This window comes from Cyprinus carpio, chromosome B13 (assembly GCF_018340385.1).
Source record: "Cyprinus carpio isolate SPL01 chromosome B13, ASM1834038v1, whole genome shotgun sequence".
NCBI lineage: Eukaryota > Metazoa > Chordata > Actinopteri > Cypriniformes > Cyprinidae > Cyprinus > Cyprinus carpio.
Window position 1 is genome coordinate 15,447,220 of NC_056609.1, and position 20,701 is coordinate 15,467,920.

The following is a 20,701-nucleotide window of genomic DNA, read 5'->3' on the forward strand; positions in this document are numbered from 1 at the left end:
TCCGCTCATTTAGGTGGCACTGGTGCATGTAACTCATTCAACCAGCAGTGACTTTTCTTATTGCTCTGTTTGCTCTCCATGGCATCTGTGGCTCTTGTGGGACAAGAGAGCTCTGGAGAGTAGCCAGCTTGTGGTTATACTCTGTGCTCTTGGGAAATATGGAGTAGTTTTCTCAATGTTTACTATCCTTTTGGAGTCAAGACTACTCACTTGAACCAGGTGAAAGGTCACAGACGACAAAGCCAGTGGACAAATTGGATTAAGCTTGTCCAACATCATGGAAATTTTTTTATATGCTTTTTCACATTGCACAGCCTTATAAGAAAGTGTTGTTTTTTCCAAAACAAACCTTTTTTGGTGTTTTAATTTGTTTAATGCAGACTGAAATGTTGTTGCCTTATTTATACTGCTCAAAATTTGATTTTCAAAGAGATTTTTTTTATTTTAGATATTACATGTTTGTAATTGCATTCTGGATTTACAGGTTTTGCAGGCACCCCTGGATACCTCTCCCCTGAAGTCCTAAGAAAGGACCCCTATGGAAAACCAGTGGATATCTGGGCTTGTGGTAAGATTTTCACCTGTTTTATTTAGTGTGTCCACATTAAAATGATTTAAAGACTCTCTTTGTTCTAGTGTCTTACTTTGGAAGAACAGTAGACCAGTACTAGTATGAAGTTACCAATTTGTGTGTCCTGGGCAGGTGTGATCTTGTATATCCTGCTGGTGGGTTACCCTCCTTTCTGGGACGAGGACCAGCACAAACTGTATCAACAGATCAAGGCTGGAGCCTATGACGTGAGTAATCACACTCACTCTTTGCCTTAATGAGCTCTCACTGCTTTATAATCTAATGACTGTTTTAGATCTAATCAGACCTGAACATTTGTTCACATCCACATTGCCATCCAAAAGTTTGGAGTCACTGGTTGAAATCTTTTGTTACTGTAATAATGAAAACCTGTAAAAATGAACCTTGGGTCACCCAGTTCCTGGGTAAACTTTAAAACCTACTCCTCGCTCCAGGCAAAATTGTGCAACTCCACTCTTCACTTTGCATTGCTCGCATATCTGATGTAATTAAAGCAAGCGTATACAAAACAGGTGTGTCGAACAAAAGGTCTGTTTGTTGAAAAAAGTGCTTGTAACCCACTTTAAGCGACGCTCAGCTCAACCAGAAAGAGAAAGTGAAAGCTCTTTTATTAGACCTGTCTTTTATTGCCCATCAGCATGTTGACAGAGATGCTCTCATGGCCATCCCCATACAGAGATTTCAGTGCCACCACATCGACCCAGAGTGGCAAACCCAGATTGAAGCCTTTAATATTTAATTGGTTGGGATAGAGAGCAGAGTTACTCAATAATAAATGATGGCAGCCCCCTCCTCTAGAGCTCAGGAAAGGAACATACAACTGAGAAGTCTTCATCATCATCATCGTCACCTCCTCAAACCCCAAAGGAAAACCAGTTTAGAGTGGGATATTTCCTGTTAATACTATTCTATATAGCTTATGTGAGGTTACAACAATCTTGCAGATGGCATAGTGTCATATTTTTGCAGTGACCAGCTGTAGCTCAGAGCTGCTGTTAGTAAACAATCTAGCATGATCAGAGTATGGATTCACACTAATTTGATTTCATTTGTGCTTTCTCCATCCCTTTTAGTCCAGATTGATAGGCTCTCTAAGTGCATTGGAGTATAGTGTGTTTGTTGCATAGTGGCATTGTCCAATTGATTGAGTGCTGCGGTGTGGGAGAGATGTGATTACGAAGGCCAGTTTTGGTTTCAGCATTTTCATCCATCCAGGTGGAAAACACCACTTTTCCATCCATCGTTGTAGCTGCTCTGCTTTAATCTTATTAACATCCATTACAGTCCATGGAAGCCATTGATCTGCGTGTTTGTCCATGTCTGTATACATTTGAGCGCTCTATTACATACAAAAGCCTGAGACTAGTGAAAATGCTTCTATTTTTCATTGTTTCCTAATGTAATACACAGGTTTTCATTGCAGTTTGTATTATTAGCATCAATATAAAGTTGATTTAACATTCATGTCTTAGTACCTGGTTTGTCCCCCTTTTCCTTCATACTATTATTTTGTTTTAATTCTTTCAAAATCTTTCTTTGAATTTCCAGGTTTAAATAAAACAAAGCACAGGTTTTCACTGTAGACCTCACTGTATTTCAAGAAAAGTCAGTCGTCTTCTCTTTCTTTTGTCTTTTTATGTCTTAGTTTCCCTCTCCAGAGTGGGACACTGTTACCGCAGAGGCCAAAAACCTCATCAACCAGATGTTGACTATCAACCCAGCGAAGAGGATCACGGCTGAGCAAGCGCTCAAACATCCGTGGGTCTGCGTAAGTGGACCTAAACCCCCAGCACTTTCCATTGTATCTCTCAAGGCTGATTTATATTGTTGTTACTTAGCTTTTCACGATTACATCCAACAACTGGCACAATGTCATACAGCTTACACTCCAGTCTGCAATGAAGTGAACACCTGCTAGCCTGTTTGGTTGATGACAAATATCAAATAAGACTTTATTTCCAATTTGTTTTATATACAATCTGTCATAACGTATATGAATAAAGATTTGTCTTAAGGACTGATGTCTCTTTCCCACTTAGCAACGCTCCACTGTCGCCTCCATGATGCATCGTCAAGAAACCGTTGAGTGTCTGCGCAAGTTCAACGCCCGCAGAAAGCTAAAGGTCTGATTCATTCATTTCCAGTACAGTAAGGTTCAAAATGTTGGCATTAGTTTATGCTTTGGCTAACATGGTTAAACAAAGTACAGTACTTTTGCAGCATTTGCTAATATAGGTTAATGTTATTTATGCATATACCGATACATTTTTTACATTTCAAGTGTTAAGTATACATTCAAATTAGTCGGTGTATTATAAACAAACTGTAAATTCATACTTGAACATTAATCTAAATTAATAAAATGTTATTCATTGTTAGTTTGACACTAAATGCATTAACTAATGTTAACAAACTCAAACTTATTGTTTCGTATTACCCTTTATTAATACTTTATCCAAATCTGTGATTGTTTGAAGACTTTGTCCTTAGCACTGTAAATTTTATTCCAATTCTAGATAAGATACTAAAATAGCATTTGTGTTTCCTGCAGGGGGCGATTTTGACTACCATGCTGGTGTCCAGGAACTTCTCAGGTGAATGTCTTATTAGCTTCAGACATACAAGTGAGACTTGTGCATAAATTTGAGGAATCAATATGCTATGTTTATGTAGGTTCTTTCAAAACTTTGATTTTGTAATCTGGCCCCACTTTCCTTACTGCGTTGAGGCATTTGGGCTTTGCTTTAGGTTGCTTTGTTAGGATACAAATTGGGTAAGTTTTTTGTGATACCGGAAAGGCTGAGCTTCTACCTTGAGTCAGCCTCTCCAAAACAGCGTGCTCTTTTGTCCAATAGTGGGTCGGCAGCACACCAGCCCCGCCGCCCCCACCACCAGCACAGCTGCACTGGCACAAGAAGGTACGTGAGATGGGCACTAGGGGGCTGTTGCCCACTTTCAGCCTCAGCATGTGACCAAGGGGAGCCTGCTATACCCTTGCCAATGCACGGGCACTGAAACTCTTCTGAGAGGCCATTCGCCATGCGGAGAATATGTAACACATGCTCCAGGGTTTGGGTTCATTGACTGAATTTAGAATATTTAAATTCAAATTTGACTGAGTAGAAATCTTGAGTGAAAGCATATCTTGCAAATTGACAAATGTAAAACAAGAATAATTGAAATTCAGTCACTCTCAACCTTGAGGCACATTCGTATCTCTTTGTGCTTCATGACTTTTGATGAAAGTCTAGGATGAAAGAGCCCTTTCCTGTCAGTGGCGACTTTTGCACTGCACTGAATGTGCTGTGAACTTGTCAGAAGATGTTTTGTGTTGTTGTCAGCAGGTTGGGATGGTAAGAAGAGTATCACAAAAAATGTATTATGTCTTCCAAGTGGTGTCTCTCTGGAAACATAATGCATTATGGGTTTGCACTTTTGGTGATGGTCCAGGGATGCTGTGGTGGAGGTATTTTGACCAGAGTCACCTTAAGGAACGGCGTCATATTTAAAAGTTGCATTACAGATTTAGTTTCCTTGTTTTATGTTGATGGTTTCTTAAGGTGGCTCGTTCTCCTTGTATACCTCAGTCCAAAGTCAGGTCGGCTTTTGGTAAACCAACTGCACTGGTATGAAATTGTGGGTAGATGCTGACATGCATTTGCCTGTTGTTAATTATGAATGTCTACATCATGTATGTATTAGCATGCCCTTGAGGAAAGACTTAGTGAGAAGAACCACTGTACTGGGATCACTGTGGCGTGCTTCAGAAACACCCTTCAGCATGTGTTCGGGTGTCTTTGTGCATGGAGGACCCGAAACAACAGGATCCACATGTCCTTTTGTCTTGCTTATGTTTATTTCTTAGTTTCTTGCCTCTCTTCATATGCGTCTTAATGAAAGTGGCATGTCTGTGAATGCTCTGCCAAGTGCTTTTATTGCTTTTCAATGCTACTTAACAGTTGCACCTGTTTATTTAATCCTCAGAAGTACATATAATTTAATAATCAGAGACTGATTTATTGGCCAGGCCATTAAATTAGCTGCTATTTGACTATATTGAAAGCATCGGCCGATAATGAGATGCCCACTTATGAGTTCATTTAATTTTAGCAAATTTGTGTAAGTTCCTATCATCAGAATTGCATTATCTGTGCTACCGGTCAAAAGTTTGGGGTCTGTAAGATTTTAAGAAGTCTCTTATGTTCAGAAATACAGAAAACAGAAATATTGTTAAATGTTATTACCATTTAAAATAACTTTCTGTTTTCTCTGTTAACATATTTATTTCTGTAATAGCAAAGCTGATTTTTCAGCAGTCATTAATCCAGTCTTCAGAGTCACACGATCCTTCAGAAATTAAAATTCTAGTGTGATGAGAAACAGCATTTGAATGATGAAATATAAAAGTATTTTGACGCAATGTAAAAGGCTTTTGATCAATTTAATGCATTTTTGCTGGGAAAAAAAATATTAATTTTATTTAAACGTACTGATCCCAAACTTTTGAACAGTGGTGTATGTAGGAGCACTTTATTTGCCATCACCCACCTTGCTCTCTCTATTGGAAATGGCATTGACTATTAAAAAAAAAAAAAAAAAAAAAAAAAAAAACTCTTATCGGTCCACCGCTAATCTCTTTAACTCATGCTAAAGTAGTTTTTAATCCATTCCATACTATCAACAAGTGCAGCACACAAACTCATTTGACCCCATTATATAATTTTAATTACGAGACCAGTTTAATTAGGAGCACAACAGCTGAACGGGTCAGGAAAAAAGGACTTGTACTCTAATGAATCAGCACTTGTGCTAGAGTGAACTGAAGCAGACATTGGCATTGGTTTGTCAGATCTGCATGGAGTCTTGTGCAGGAGAAATGCCTTCAGTGATGACAGCAGGCCAGACAGGAGATGCCTCTGCACAGCATGGACCCAGCATGAACAGAATATCCTCTAGTTTTGCTTTGATTTGCTTGATTATTTTGTTTGCCACAGCTATTTTTCTTTTTAATAATCTGTTGATTGATTTATCTTACCTTTTTCCTTTTATGCATTCTTTCCTACCTCTATCTACTTTCAAAGGTAAGGGAATTTGTAGATCATACTTAGAAAGTCTACTTGTGTCCTTGTATCTTTTTGTTTGTGCATATGTGTTGCCGTTGTGTCTCACTCTTATTAGATCTGTTTCGTTTTCAAACCATGTTTCTGTTTATGAGAACACAGGGTAAGATGTGTTCATGAAATATGTTTCATATCAAACTTGAGGTGGTCTTTAATGTTTCTTGGTGGACAGATCTTCTAGCCACATTATATGGTACCAGGGCTTTGGCGTTTGTTTGTTCACTGGAAATAAGTGAATTATCACAGCCCTATGGATGGTTTTTCTGGTCGTGTGTCTCGTTTATATATTATTTATATAATATCATAGTATTTATTCATATTTTATTTTAGTTTTTTGTTTTTATTCATTTTGTTTTGTGCTTTTGTGGTATTATTCGTTTTATTTGTTAATCAGTATAGATATATTATAGATGGTGATTTATATAATTTTAGTAACTTAGTACCTGAACTTAAACTTATTTCAGTTAGTACGAAGGAAATATTGAATTTTTTAATCTAATATTTATATTTGTAAGTTTTATTTTGACCATTTTTTTAATATTTTTAGTTAGTAATACCAACGCTGGTTTTATACACAAATCAAGCAACATTCATATGTCATTAACTAGTCAAATCATCAAATGTTTGAGCATTTCTAAGTTTTTTTTTGTTTGTTTGTTTTTTTTCTGTCCTCTCATCTTTCAGCATGCAAAAGTTTACTGAACAAGAAGTCTGATGGCGTGAAGGTAAGCCCCACACACATTTTATAAATCTCTTTCTCATTACTTACAGAAAGTTCTTGAATCAGCATTGTAATTATAAAATATAATATTTGTGTATCATAAACAAATGCACTTGCAATTCTTCTCCAGTTTTTTATGTTAACAAGATTTTTCCTGTCATATTTATTTTCCTTCTATTAAGGGCATATTATAAACAGAACTGACAGTCAAGCTAACCAGCAAATGGTTTGCATAAACCAAAATGATTAAACACTCTCTGTTTCTAATTCCAAATGATTAGCTGCTTGCATTTTATTAGGTTGATATATTTCAGTGTGATCTTGAATAATATCCCCCCGAGGAGGGCCCAAGCCAAAAGCATTCAACATATTTAGCCCATTTTTGACATTTGCCCATTTGCTAGTCCTGAGTTATGGCAACATGTGTTGAAGCAGAGAGACTTACTCAACCCTGTGCCGTCTCTGTGCATGCAGTGAATCGTCAGCCTTTCACCAAGCAACCCAGAAGCAAATGCTTGAAATGAAACAAGTCTAGTCATCTAGTCAATAAATCGATTTCAGCAGTTTAACACTTTTCAACTGTTGCTACTAAACACCTGTCACATCACACATGGCTTTGCAACTTCTTGTGGTTGTTTATTTTTCCTCTCTCTTTCTTCTCTGTGGGATCTAACTAGCAGCTTTATTTTTTTTCTGTGTTCACTGGCCTGTTTATATGCTTCCCTGTTTTGCCCTCCTCTGTTTCACCCTGTTCAGAAAAGGAAGTCAAGCTCCAGTGTTTATTTGATGGTGAGATCTGTTCCGTGTCTCCCTTTTTCTGACTCTCCCTCAACACTTTCTCACTCTCTGGCTCTTTTTTTTTTTTTTTTTTTTTTTTTTTTTCTTGGTTGAGATGCTCGAGAGTTTGTTTGGGTCTTTTTTGTCTCATTGTAGGATTTTGTGAGTCATAGGATCATCAAACATTAACAGAGTCATGTTCACCTGTTCAACTCTGTTTTATTACATACACACGCTTACTGTATATTGTAAGCTCATTCTTCATTACCATTGCATCTCAGTGCTTTTTTGGTGAGCCAGACCAGGGTTTTGTCTGAGAGGTTTCTCCTTGACGTAAGTTTGGTCCGTCTTCTGCAAGGCCCTGATAACCCTTGTGAGCTTCCTCCAGCTTGACCCTCTCCACTTTCACGAGCCTTTAGAATCAGTAGCATACTGATTATGACCAAGGCTGAAGATCGCTCAGAGTGGACAAAGGGCTCTTACTTGGTGCTCTTGAATAAAGATAATTTAAATGCAATTGGAACAGACTGTCTAAAGACAGACAAACAAGCCTTTCTCTCACTGGAACTCCTCTTTTTCCCACAGTCCATAGTGCGCCAGGCGATTTCTGTTGCCATGGCAATAGCTGCAGTGGCTGTGACATCAGGTTTGTCCTAACAAGTAAAGAGCCCCTTGTTACAATTTTTTTTAAAAGTGACATCTCTCTTTTTTTTTCTATTTATCTTTTTGGTTCAAATGATTTTTAATTATCCATATGGATTTCAGTGTCTTTTCCCCCTGAAGAATAAACAAATTTTCTTCTGTCATCAAGCAATTGAAAGTAAATTACAGCAGCAGTTGATGTCTGTGAGTTAGACATGGCAGCTCTGTTTCATCCTCGTCACAGGGGAAGCTCAGTTGTGCTTATTATCTAACAAAAACCATCAAGGAGTTTGTGCATAAATTGCCATTTCTCATGTCTTGAGTTTCACCATCAGGTCTGGACATGTACACATCCTGACCTCAGTTTTACTCCCCTCTTGCCATTCATGTTCCGTATAATCAAGCAGACCTGGTCCTTTTCCAGTGAACTATTTGTGGTCTTGAAATCTATAATAAACTACAATCTAATCTATAATAAAATGTAATAAACTTAAAGGTCACCCAGTCGTAGTTTAATTGATTCCAATTAGACTCTTGGATGCAAAAATCATCTTTAACATCTTCTATTACGTTAAACATTTTCGAAAGCTTTTATCATTCATTATATTATAGTATTATAAAAATAATAATATAATATTTAAAAAATATATTTTATATTGACAAAATATTAGAAGTTCTTTGTAAACATCTAAAAATGTTAAATTAATAGAAAATTGACATTTTTCAGCAATGGGGTGATATAGTGGAGGCTAGTTTCATCCAATGAAGACTGAATCTTTGAATAAAGCAGTTTCTTAAAAAAAAAAGTATCTTTTCTTTATGGCTGTTGAACTTTTGGGATGGATAACTTTTGGCTGCTCTTTTGCTTCACTGTTTGTTAACCTGTTGAATCTTTCTGTAAGGATTCTTGACAAGAATCATCTCTGTTTTACCGCCACCTCTTTTCTTTCTTTCCTAGAGTCAGACTTTGTTCTTTTTTAATTGTAAGTTGTACCCTGCATTGATTCACAGAGTAAGAGGTCTGAGTGCTGAAGCTTTTCACTGCATGCACTAGTGGACTATCAGGGTCTTGTGGCCTCATGAAAGTAACATTGGCCTCTAGTTGTTACTGTGCCAACAAAATAGTACAATAATATATTTAAATATAGTATATATTTAAAAATAAAATATTTAGTATATTTAAATATTTCTTCAAATACCTAACACTTTATCTGTAGCCTTGAAACATTTCTTTGATCTTGATGGGTTTTTTACTACTGGAGGAACTGTTGATATCAATTTCATGAATATATGGAAATATATTGACACATTTATCAACACTGTAACAAATTCTCTCCACATAGATGTTTGAAAGATGATTACATAAACAATTACTGAATTTACTATTATTATTATTATTATTATTATTATTATTATTAAATAACACAAAACTAGCAGTGTAAAAAAAATGATGAACTATTTTCTGAAGTCATATTTTAGGATTATTGAAATGTTTTAATTATAAAGAACATAACCATGTAAAGGAAGCTTACTGGCTCCTTTTATACAGCCGCCATGTTTTATCTTTGTTTTTATGTAGAACTGTCATGTGATTTTTACAGATGCATGGAAATAGCTTCATTATTTTCATTGTTGTGCTATTATCCACCATTAGTAGTTTAATTCCGTATAATCAGCAAACCTCTCACTAAAACAAGCACATACAGTTGAACGTCTTTCATTAATTCAAGAAGAGCTAAAAGTGTGTCATTAAAGGTGCTCTAGGGCACGTTACGTGAGTGTTCTCTTACTTCTAAGCAAATTTACCCATACAGGTCCCTTACATGCTGTACTGTGGCTTTTCGACGTGTCAAGTACGAGCTGAGGCTGTCGGTTCTTGAATGGCACTGAACAGAAATCATTTTGTGTTGTCATTGTTTTTTTTGTTTTTGCCCCAGCCACAGACAAACAACAACAAAAACAGTGTAGTAAGCAGCAGCACCAAAGACAGCAGCATATCATCCACTGCACCAATGGTACCTCATCTTAACTTTTTATTTCCTTCACTCATAGTCTTTCCTTTTCTTAGTCCTCAAGTCTTTGTTTGGTAAAAGGCTTTATTTGTCCCATACCTGTTGTTTTGACTTCCACCACCCATCGCTCAATCCACTCAGATGAAGATGTGTGACGTTGCTCATGGTTTTTAATGAGTTGAACTAAAACATCTGGTTTGTGCCTGTGGATTTCTCTCTGACTTCCTATTTTACCCAAACAAACTCGCAGGAGAAGTTTGACAGCTTAACAGACAAACCCTGTACTTTAAAAAAAAAAAACTTCAAATAACTTGCTCTGGCCATATTAAAGTTAGATAACACTTTTTTTTTTAGGCTAGTGAAATGTAGATAAGGCCTGGTTGCACCTTGTATTAATCTCAGTCGAGTCTCCAAGGGTAAAACAGGATCACTTTATGTCAGGAAGCAGAGCTGTTCTGTTTGTTCTGAAGATGCAATCCCTAACTTTGCATTATGGGTAATTTCTTCTTTGACGAATGGCTGTTACTGGTACAGCCTTCAGAGGACATGAAGAAAAAGTCTAAACGTCTGAGATAATTTTAGAATATCAGCATAAAATGAGATTAAAAACCATTTAAAATCAAAATATTTAATTGAGATATAATGTTAATTTAATTTCAGTATATCTCAGTGTTTGGTTTTGCCCTTCATCTCCATATTCATGTTATGTCAGTTTCTTCTCAATCTTCAGTAAGGTCTCAGGCGTTTGGACACTACAGTGTCCCTGTCCTCATGCTACACTGTGTGACTGACCAATACGCCCATCCTGCTCACCGCCCAGACCTTGAAGTCGCTCAGGCTGACAGGCGATGAAGGGTTTTGTCTGAACTGCATCAAAGGGAATGAAACTGTAATTGGCTCTCAGCTTTTAGGGACTGCATCTTCAAGTCTGCGTTGACAGGTTGCTTATTAGAGGGTGTTGTGTTAGTGGTGGTGGAAATAAAGTAGAATCTAGTGCGCTAGACCGTTTGTTTGTATGTGGGGTGTGTATGTGCAAAGGTGGGATCAATGCTTTGTGCTTTCAGGAGAAAAAAAAAACATGTGGCATTGAAAGCTAACTGTTTGTGTGGTGTTAATAATTTCTGTTATGTCTGTGTGCTGCTGGTGACTGGGGTTGGTCTTGGAGAGAGACTCGTCAAGCTTAATGACTACTTCCTCTTCCACTGTGTTGCTGTGGTTAACTGTATCCAATCCTTGCTTGCATTTCCATTGACCTTCAATTCCTTTGTATAATATCCTTCGTTACATTGTAGTTATTGTATACAGTGGCCTCAAAAAGTATTTAGACACCTACATCATATGTAGCATTTATTTGAAGGAAAAATAGTACAGGCTTGCTTGCTTATGTATGTATGTATGTATGTATGTATTTCTTTTTTATTTCTTTTTATTGATATTTCTGGTTTTCAAACATTAGTGTCACATGATTTAACAAAACATCAAACCAAGTAGCATTTATTTTAAAGAAATACTGTATAACAAGTCACATTTATTACAAATAAAACAATGCTACAACAAACAAATAAAGTACATGAATTATTTTATTTGTATTTTATTTATTAATTGTTATATCTGGTTATCAAACATAATTAATCTGCTTTATTCATTGTTTTAATTGATTGTTTGTCACACGTTACCGGAACATGTACATTATATAACAAAACACCAAACCAAGTCACGTGTATTTTAAAGAAATATAGCATGTTTGTTTATTTATTTATTTATTTATTTCAATGTTTCTGGTTTTCAAACATTAGTGTCACATGATATAACAAAACATTAATCCAAGTAGCATTTATTTGAAAGAAACAGCACATTTATTTGATTGTTTATTTGTTTGTTTGTTTTAGTCTTTGTTTGTGAATGTCAAACAAATTATACCAAATATCACTTGTTGTATATTATATCATGCATTATATTGTTTATTAATATTTATAAGTGTAAAATAAGTGCTAAAATACATTTTGGGGCCTCTGTATACATAGTATTAACTTAAGGAACTCATGCAGAATTCTCCAGTGTCAGTGTTTGATGTACCTTCTGGCTGCTGACAGTCATAACAGTAGTGTAGGCTCATCATGCTAGTTGTGGAGTTGCCTCAGCCTTGCATGGTAAACTCTCTCCTGCCTCCCCAGGAACCACAGACCACTGTCGTGCACAATCCAGCCGATGGCATCAAGGTAAGCCACCTCTTTTAGCTCTGCATTGAACACCAGTCATTTGAGCCACTTCCTAATGCCACAACCCCAGACCTCCACAAATATGATTTAAATGAAGGGGGCTTGCCCTCATGCTGGGTTGGCTGGATTGTGCAGGGCTTGGTGTGTTCCTGTGAGAGCTCTGTTTGTATGTGAGGGTGTGCTGGGGTATATCTGTGCTTGCGGGTGATTCTTTATGTGTGTGTATTTGCTGATTCACAGTGTGTGCGCTGTATATTGTTCCACATGGTTTATAGACCCTGTCTGCAAACCTGTATTTCTATACTTATTTTTCCGTCTTCCCACTTCATACGACCATCCCTCCATCTTGCACATTGTCTCTCTCTCTCTCTCTCGCAACAGGGGTCTACAGAGAGCTGTAACACCACAGAAGAGGAGGACATGAAAGGTAGGAAAGGTACACTATCAACTCCTCATGTACTCTGCATGTCTTTCTCTTGTTCTCTGGGATCTACAGAATGGGATGTGTGTGTATTGGTGCAAATATTACTCAAAAAGGCTGTTAGTTAGTGTAATAAGGGCCCTGTTACACCTGATATTTAGATCTGTCTTTTAACAGATTTTTTTAGGCAGGGTCTGTGACTTTGTGACTACAGTTCTGTGCAAAAGTCTTAGATGCTTCACAAAACATTGCTCTCAAGACCATTTGTATCTTTGGCCTTTGTGTGTGAGTAGATAATATCAGTTTTAGATTCCCAAACATTCCTTTTGCAAATTGTAATTATCCACTGAGATTTTTGTTTGACCAAGGCCCACATCAGATGGTATCATCAAAACAGAGTTATGAGCTCTACATTTTTGAGTCCATCTGGGATTACATGAAGAGACATAAGCAACTGAGACTGTCTAAATCGTTCTATGGATTTAGACAGTCTCAGTTGCTTATGTCTTCATGTAATCCCAGATGGACTCAAAAATGCGGAGCTCATAACTCTGTTTTGATGATACCATCTGCCAATTTTTTCAATGTGTTTGGAACAACCTGCCTGTAAACTGTTTAAAACTCTATTTAAAGTGGCTCAGAGATTTGGTGCTGTTTAAAAAATGGTCACACCAAATATCGATTTGTTTTAACTGTTTTACAAGGTTGTGATTTTGTATCAAAACATACATTGTGATTCTTATGGAAATTTATTATTTTTAGAAGAAAACACAAGTATGAAGGTTCACCCCAGACCTAACCATTAATGGCTTAAGGGCTTAAGCAGATCACACATAAATATATGAATGAGATTGTAAGAATTCAAACCAGTTTGCCACCAATTCACCAAAATATAAAACTTATGAATTGCTGTGAGTGTATTGTATTCAATCACCCTCATGTTGTTTTTATATCTCAGAAACACAAATAAATATACTATTAATGAAACCTGACAGATTTCTGTCCCTCCGTGCAAAGTCCATTACATCCAAAGTTGATTGACGCTTTACAGAGTTCATAAAGTTGGTAAAAGAAATCCATTTGAATTGAGCAATTTATTTCAAGTCTTTTAGAGAGACACGGTCATTGTATATGATGAACAGACTTAATTTAGGCTTTTATTCACATATAAACATTGATCACTGCACATCACGTATGTTAAACAGAGGTTGTCACGTGTCAACCAAGTACGCTTGAGTTTCCGTTTACCAAATTTGATAAGCTCTATGTATTTGTTTGTATATTTGCATTTGACATGGTGGTTATGCTACTAATTCAATGTTTTTTGACTGCGTCTGAATGTGATTGCATTGAAAGGTTCATGAAATGCTTTGGACAGACTTTATTTCCAGGTGTAAACAGGGTCAAGGTGTTGTACACTGTCCAACTCTTAAAGAGAAATAGTAGTAATGAGGGCCAGAGGGAATAAATATTATACAGATACAGGCAGAGAATGATTGACAGTGAGATTTATTCCTGTGCGGTGAAAGGACCTTCATAGCATGATAATTGCTTTGTGTGCATTGACAGCCAGCTCGTCAGCTGTAGATACATTGCTGGTCACAACAGCAGCAGCTACAGTATTTTGTAGTATAAGGCACCAAAACAGGGTTAGACAGACTGATTGCTATCATGAATCAGCACAAGCTTGCTAAGAAAAGGAGCCGTGCTGTGAATGCCAGAGTTACCATGACACTGATGAATCACAAAGTTTTGTGCTCAAGTAATGAATGTCCACAATATCTGTGGGAATATTAGTTTTACCGCACTGACCTTTACAGGCAACAAATACCCCTTCAGAAAATCAGCTTATGAGCCTCAGTATCACATCTCAGTATGTTGTCTGAAAGAGTCACATGGTGGTTCATTACAGCACACAGCAATATTACACAACAGTTCAATTCAATTGTACACAACCCTGGCATCATTCATCTTCAGATCAGTCTTTTTGTTAAACTCCGAGTTATTCGGAGCTTCTAGACTTTCTTTAGAGGGCTGTTAGATAATAAAACCTTACCTTACTTTAATCACTTCTGTTCCGTCTGAGAAACACAAGCATGGGTTTAATGGGTCAGTAGAGCTTTAGGATCATTCATTACTTAACACTAATCTAAGTTTGATGGTCAGGCAATATATTGGGACCTAACCCTCAGAAGACCCAAGTTTTTTTTTTTTTTTTTTTTTTTTTTTAAGAAATGAATAATTTTATCTGCAAGGATGCACTGATTTAAATAAAAGTGACAGTAAAGACTTTATAATGTTACAAAACATTTCTGTTTTAAGTAAATGCTCTTTTGAACTTCTTATCAAAGAATCTGAAACTGCATGACGGTTTTCGCAAAAATATTACACATCACAACCATTTTCAACCATCTTTGTTGAGCAACAAATCAGCATATTAGAATGATTTCTTAAGGATCATGTGAGACTGAAGACTGGAGTAATGATACTGAAAAGCCAGCTTTGCCAATATATTAAAATATAAATTAGTCATTTTAAATTGTAATGATATTTCACAATAGTACTCTTTTCACTGTATTTTGGTCAATTAAGTGCAGCCTTGCTAAGCAGAAAAGACATCTTTCAAAAACATTTAAAAGTAAGTGTGTGTGTAATTGTGTGTTTATATCAAACTGTTTAAAACCAAAACTGCGTAAAACTTGTCATTACAATGTTTTATCCATTTTTTTTGTTTTGAGATAAATTTGGGAAAGTGTTTGACAGTCTTCAGCACTGGGTTTTTACCTGTTTTACCTAGTTTTATACATTTATTTATTCATTAAGTATTTAAATACTTAAAAAAAAGTGTTGCAGTTCTTCCGACAGTGGGTCTCTGAGGGTTAAACCTCACAAACCATCGACTTGCGTCATAGCAGTGAGGCCCAAAGATCTCACATTCTATACAAGGGTGAAAATATGTCCCAGACAGAGAAGTCTTTCAGCTTTTTCTGAAGCTCCATGTAAATACAAACAGTTGTATAACATGTCCTTGTATAGAAGTATTAGAGACTTCAAGATTTTGAAAACATTGCTTTTTAATTTTGAATCAACATAACATTACCCTTTATAGTAATTGCTTTTTGCTCTTAAGTTGCATGCACATTATGTTTCAGCATGTGTTTTTGTGTACTCTAATGTGTGCCGTTGGTATTTTTGGAAGATTATCATGCAAATTATGTCATCATTTCATATATAAATATAGCACAAAAGCCAAGCTGGAAAAAGGCTTGTGGTATGACTTACCACAACAAATGTCACATTTTTCCCCCTTATTGTCTGTCAGTATCAGTGGGTGGGGCTAGCAATGACAGTGCAGTGGTGAGCCAGTGCAGTGCCTCGGAGGAGCCAGCTCCTCAACCCGAGGCCTCTCCCCCCTGCCCACCGTCCAGTAAGTCAACTGCTATAGCAGTGACCTTATCAGCTGTATCTACAACTCCCTACTGGACTCATCTGATCTCTGCCTCACATATTCTCCGTTTCTACTGTTCCCACTGCTAACTTAAAGTATCTCACCTTTCTAACCTTGTTGTTACTTAATATGCTTTAAAACAAATCTGGCTGAGATAGACTCACTGGACTTCTACATTGATTCATTATGAAAGGGGTCATATGATACATCTTATTTGTATTATTGATGCATTATTGTTTTTGTTCTTTTTTTAGTTTTGTTGCCGCAAAAACAGTAGTGATGTTAATTTTTCCAAGCTCTCTCTGACCCTTGAATTAAACTATATTTTTGTTGCGTTGCCTAGTTGTCTACTTAGACATGGGATGATTCATAAAAGGATATTAGTATACTCAATACTATATTGAAGTATTAATTTGTGTCTGTGTGATGCAGGAAGGTTGTGAATGTTTGGATTGAGTCGTTTGAGTAAATTCCCTTTATGTACTGAGAATAAAGTAAGAGCTCAAATTTAAGTTAGTGTTTGTTTGTTTTTGTTTTTTTGTAGTATATGAAGCTTTTTTATTTCTAAAAACAATCAAGGAAAATTCGATTCCTTATGATATGACCCCTTCAAGACAATAATATGGCAAATTTGTCCAAGTCATTGCAGTACTCAAAAATAAAATCATGCCACATGATCTGTCCGCATTGTACACTTATTAGCGCAATCAAGGACAGTTATTGTCACCTACTTTTGAGTCTCTCGCAGTCCTCATCTTTGCCCTTTACTCATGTACATCCTCACCTCTGACATGGAAAGAATTGCACTGACCTTCTCAGTCAGAGTGACCTTTTCATTTATTTATCTGTGTGACACTGAATACTTTGAGTGTGACAGATGAGCAGAGGGCCCGTGCTGGGACTGTACACGACAGACATCTCTCAGCACATGCACATACTGTGCATAGATCTACTCGGTGTGGCTATTGCTCCTCTTGTGTTCTTCATTAACTCTTAGCGCTTATGCTGCTGTTGTATATAGATTACTGCCACTGTCATCAGACACGCTGTATCATCTTTGCATCTGTCTATCTTGGCTGCATGTTGAGTTCAGCGACTGCTCAAACCACTGAACCAGACTGCTGCAGGTTTCTGTTTAAAATAAAAAACCCATGAGGTCTGCCACCATCTGCTGGACTGTTAAAACAAACGCTTCCAGCTCTCTGATTCAGTATGCTGCAGTATTGCTACTGTAATCCTCTAGATAATTTTCATACATATTTATCAACTCTGCCAGTGTATGTTTTCTGTTCATTAATTAAATTCAGTAATCATCTAATTACTGAATTTATTACTGCAGTGTTTTCTGTGTGACATGCAGTGAATAGCAGTGCAGTGGTTTAAGCATCATTTGCAGTAGTTTGATATTTTATGCAGCATGTGATTAAAATCTTGGTCAGTGGTTCTCAGCCTTTTTTACTTTAAGGCCCCACAGTATCCCATTATAGGATATCCCATCACAGGATGATTTACAACTCATTTTTATGTGTTTATTTTAATATAATATTGCTACTAATTAATTTTATTGAATAAATAATACAGAATATTTTTAAGTCATACCCACCCCCAAGGGATCCACTGATCTAGATGTACGAATTAGTGACTGTGAATGTTTGGAACACAATACTATCTTACATAATGAATGTAGTAATTGTGCAGTATACACTAAATTATTTTTAATGTAAAATAATACAAATAGAAAAGTAAATCTATGAGTAAATCATTTTAATCTGGTTTTGCATAATATTTTTTGCATACATTTTTGGAATGACAATTTTCTCATCAGCTAATGAGGAGAGTATTGAAAATTTACTATAATCGAAATGGAAGGTGAATTTGAATGCATTGCATTATGGGATGTAGTATTCAACTCCGTAGTCTCTGTATAATACTGCACAGTTTGTCAAATGTAATAGGTTATCCAGATATTTCATGATTTGCGTATTGTGCACAGTATGCATACTATATACTGAAGCCGTAGTAAGGTAGTATACTGTTCTGAAGGCAGCATGTGTCTCTAACTAGTGTTCAGTTTGTTTATCATACTTTTGTTTTGCTGTGGCATTGCATCTCTGTGTGCTTAGTTGCAGCTTTGTTTATTTGTGCCGTTGTCTTGCAGCTGATCCACCACATGATGTTAAGAATGTTGCTTGGAGCAGTTCAGGTCAGAGCTCCTGTCCTGATTTAGAGCCTGCTGTACCTGCTCCAGCCTCCACAACACCAGGGGGCAGCAGCGTGCACAGGCAGCAGTGTAAGTCTTAGACTGTTGATTTAGTGACAGATATTACATTTTTTCCCCTAAATGTAAGTCCTGACATTCCCTCTGGCTTCACCAAAGTCCCTCCAGTTCATCACCCTATAACCGTCCTCTAGTGAAACATGGCCATCCATAGCGATTATGAGATGATTCTAGTGTTAAATGTTAGTACTTTACAGTTGGCTTGTGGTTACTGAGCTGGATGAAATCAGAGGCATTTAATAACCATTCCGTATAAGTCATTTTAAGACCCCAGCTTGTGCTGAAATTAGAGTGCCTAGGAAAATAGTGATTCTCTTGAAAGACAGCACCCAACAATAGTATGCTGAGCTGAATGTGAGATTTCAAGAGCAGATAGTTAGGAACAAAAGGTTGGTTTGCGATTTTTAAATAATGGTTATGGATAAAACTTGATTGTTCCTCCTATTTCTCCAAACACCAGCACGAAAGCAGGAGATCATTAAAATCACGGAGCAGCTGATTGAGGCCATCAACAATGGAGATTTTGAAGCTTACACGTAAGTACTGTTTGTATATAATAATTTCAGCTACCATACCACTGATTAAACAGATTTGTTTGCACTGTGCATTTTATGGATTTTCATCATTTTTGTTGGTAGATTTTGAAGAAATTTCAAACTCAACTAAAATCATGCTTTCTGACGTACGACATGCATAAGATGTTTTCAACCAGTCTTTAGAGAAAGTACACAAATAATAGCCAAAAAAATCTATGAACAGTAAAATGGCATATATAGCCAATAAAATATCTTGTATTAAATAACAGGAAAAAAACCCTTATTTACAATTACAAAATAATGACATATTACAAAATAAATGTAAAAAAAAAAATATCAGTATTTATGGTGGATATCGCATCTTGAAAAGCACAAGCATGTTTGCTTATAACATTTTTGTAAAATATTTTTTAAAACTATGTGCAAATTTGTTCTTTTTAAGTAAGATTATGCCAGTTTCCATATTTATCATTTTAAAATAATTATCATTCTAGCCCCTGGTTTCACAGACAAGGCTTAAGCTTAGTCCTAGACGAAATTGTAAGTATGGGCTGTTTCAACTGAAAGAAACTTGCACTGACTGATCTTAAACCATATCGGTGCCTTTGTTTTGTCTCAATGCACACCAGTAGTGTTTTTGCACGTTAATAAAAAATTACTTCAGTGTCCTAATTGAGCTATGGCCTAATCCTGACTTAGTCTAAGCCCTGTCTGTGAAACCGGGCCTAGATGTTTTGGGTATTAAGTCGAAACTGAATGGTGGTTTGCAATATCATCTCCGAAACCTTTACTGTTTCAGGAGGATCTGTGACCCTGGCCTGACCTCTTTTGAGCCCGAGGCACTTGGAAACCTGGTTGAGGGAATGGACTTCCATAAGTTCTACTTTGAGAATTGTAAGCCCCATGCTTTTTAATGTACTAGTGTGCAATAACGTTGTGTACGTTTGTTGTACCTATTAATAACATGCTTTTATGCTCTATAGTATTGTAAGCAGCAAATTCAGTTAAAGCAGGGGTGTCCAGTCCTGCTCCTGGAGGGCCAATGTCCTGCAGAGTTTAGCTTCAACCAGCTCCAACACACTTGCCTGGAAGTTTCTAGTGAGTTTGAAGACCTTGGTTTACTGTTTAAGGTTTGTTTATTTAGGGTTAAAGCTAAACTCTGCAGCATAGTTGGCCCTCCAGGAACAGGTTTGGACATCCCTGAGTTAGAGGGTATTAAAGCTAACCTTGTTGTGTTTGACTCCAGTGCTGAGTAAGAACAGTAAGCCTGTGCATACAACCATCCTGAACCCTCACGTGCACCTGATTGGAGAGGATGCTGCTTGCATCGCCTATATCCGACTGACGCAGTACATGGACAGCCAGGGCCGGCCTCGCAGCAGCCAGTCGGAGGAGACGCGTGTGTGGCACCGCCGAGAGGCCAAGTGGCTCAACATCCACTTCCACTGCTCTGGAGCGCCTGCTGCACCTCTACAGTGAACCAAACAGGGCAAAGGTACTGATTGACAAATGCCTTGGTGTCAACACAAGTGAAACATTATTTAGTATTTTTTATGTTCTCTCCATTAGCATGCCTGAATACTAGAGCTGATTGGAGCATTTCTTCTCCGTGCACGTCTTGCCGCCTGGAGCCCGGCCAGAAGAGAACCTCTTGAAGTTTTGAAAACGTGAGGGAAAAAATTGACACAACTAAGAAATATATTTAAAAGTGGCCACCACTTCAGTCCAACTCTAGCTAGATGTGGGGCGGGCGGCCACGGCAGCAGCCCTGCCTTCTGGATGCTGCATGCTTCTAATGCCCACACGGGGCGCTGTATTGTCTTTACCCATAATCCCATAATGTCTGCTGCCCAACATTCGGAAATGGTGTTTAAAGTATTAATTATATATTGTCAAATATTGAGATCTTCACTTGTGTAATTAACAGCTGGTAGA

General features: G+C 37.1%; 1 protein-coding gene across 48 annotated transcripts in view; it reads left to right on the plus strand.

Annotated features, from left to right (window-relative positions):
• camk2g2 (calcium/calmodulin-dependent protein kinase (CaM kinase) II gamma 2) overlaps positions 1–20,439 on the plus strand; it is a 57,523-nt gene extending 37,084 nt beyond the window's left edge. Inside the window, exons 8-23 of one of the 48 annotated variants that reach the window (XM_042736755.1) lie at positions 485–568; positions 704–798; positions 2,238–2,360; positions 2,632–2,715; positions 3,144–3,186; positions 3,448–3,510; positions 6,397–6,437; positions 7,190–7,222; positions 12,039–12,083; positions 12,465–12,519; positions 15,827–15,931; positions 18,111–18,242; positions 18,691–18,766; positions 19,566–19,660; positions 20,013–20,261; positions 20,336–20,439. In XM_042736755.1, the coding sequence (XP_042592689.1) occupies positions 485–568; positions 704–798; positions 2,238–2,360; positions 2,632–2,715; positions 3,144–3,186; positions 3,448–3,510; positions 6,397–6,437; positions 7,190–7,222; positions 12,039–12,083; positions 12,465–12,519; positions 15,827–15,931; positions 18,111–18,242; positions 18,691–18,766; positions 19,566–19,660; positions 20,013–20,245 (1,307 nt within the window). In that variant the 3' untranslated portion in view covers positions 20,246–20,261; positions 20,336–20,439. Of the gene's footprint in view, positions 1–484; positions 569–703; positions 799–2,237; positions 2,361–2,631; positions 2,716–3,143; positions 3,187–3,447; positions 3,511–6,396; positions 6,438–7,189; positions 7,223–9,789; positions 9,868–12,038; positions 12,084–12,464; positions 12,520–15,826; positions 15,932–18,110; positions 18,243–18,690; positions 18,767–19,565; positions 19,661–20,012; positions 20,262–20,335 lie in introns of all 48 variants that reach the window. The other 47 variants (XM_042736753.1, XM_042736754.1, XM_042736761.1 and 44 more) reach the window with 47 other exon arrangements.
• Positions 20,440–20,701: the final 262 nt, after the last annotated feature.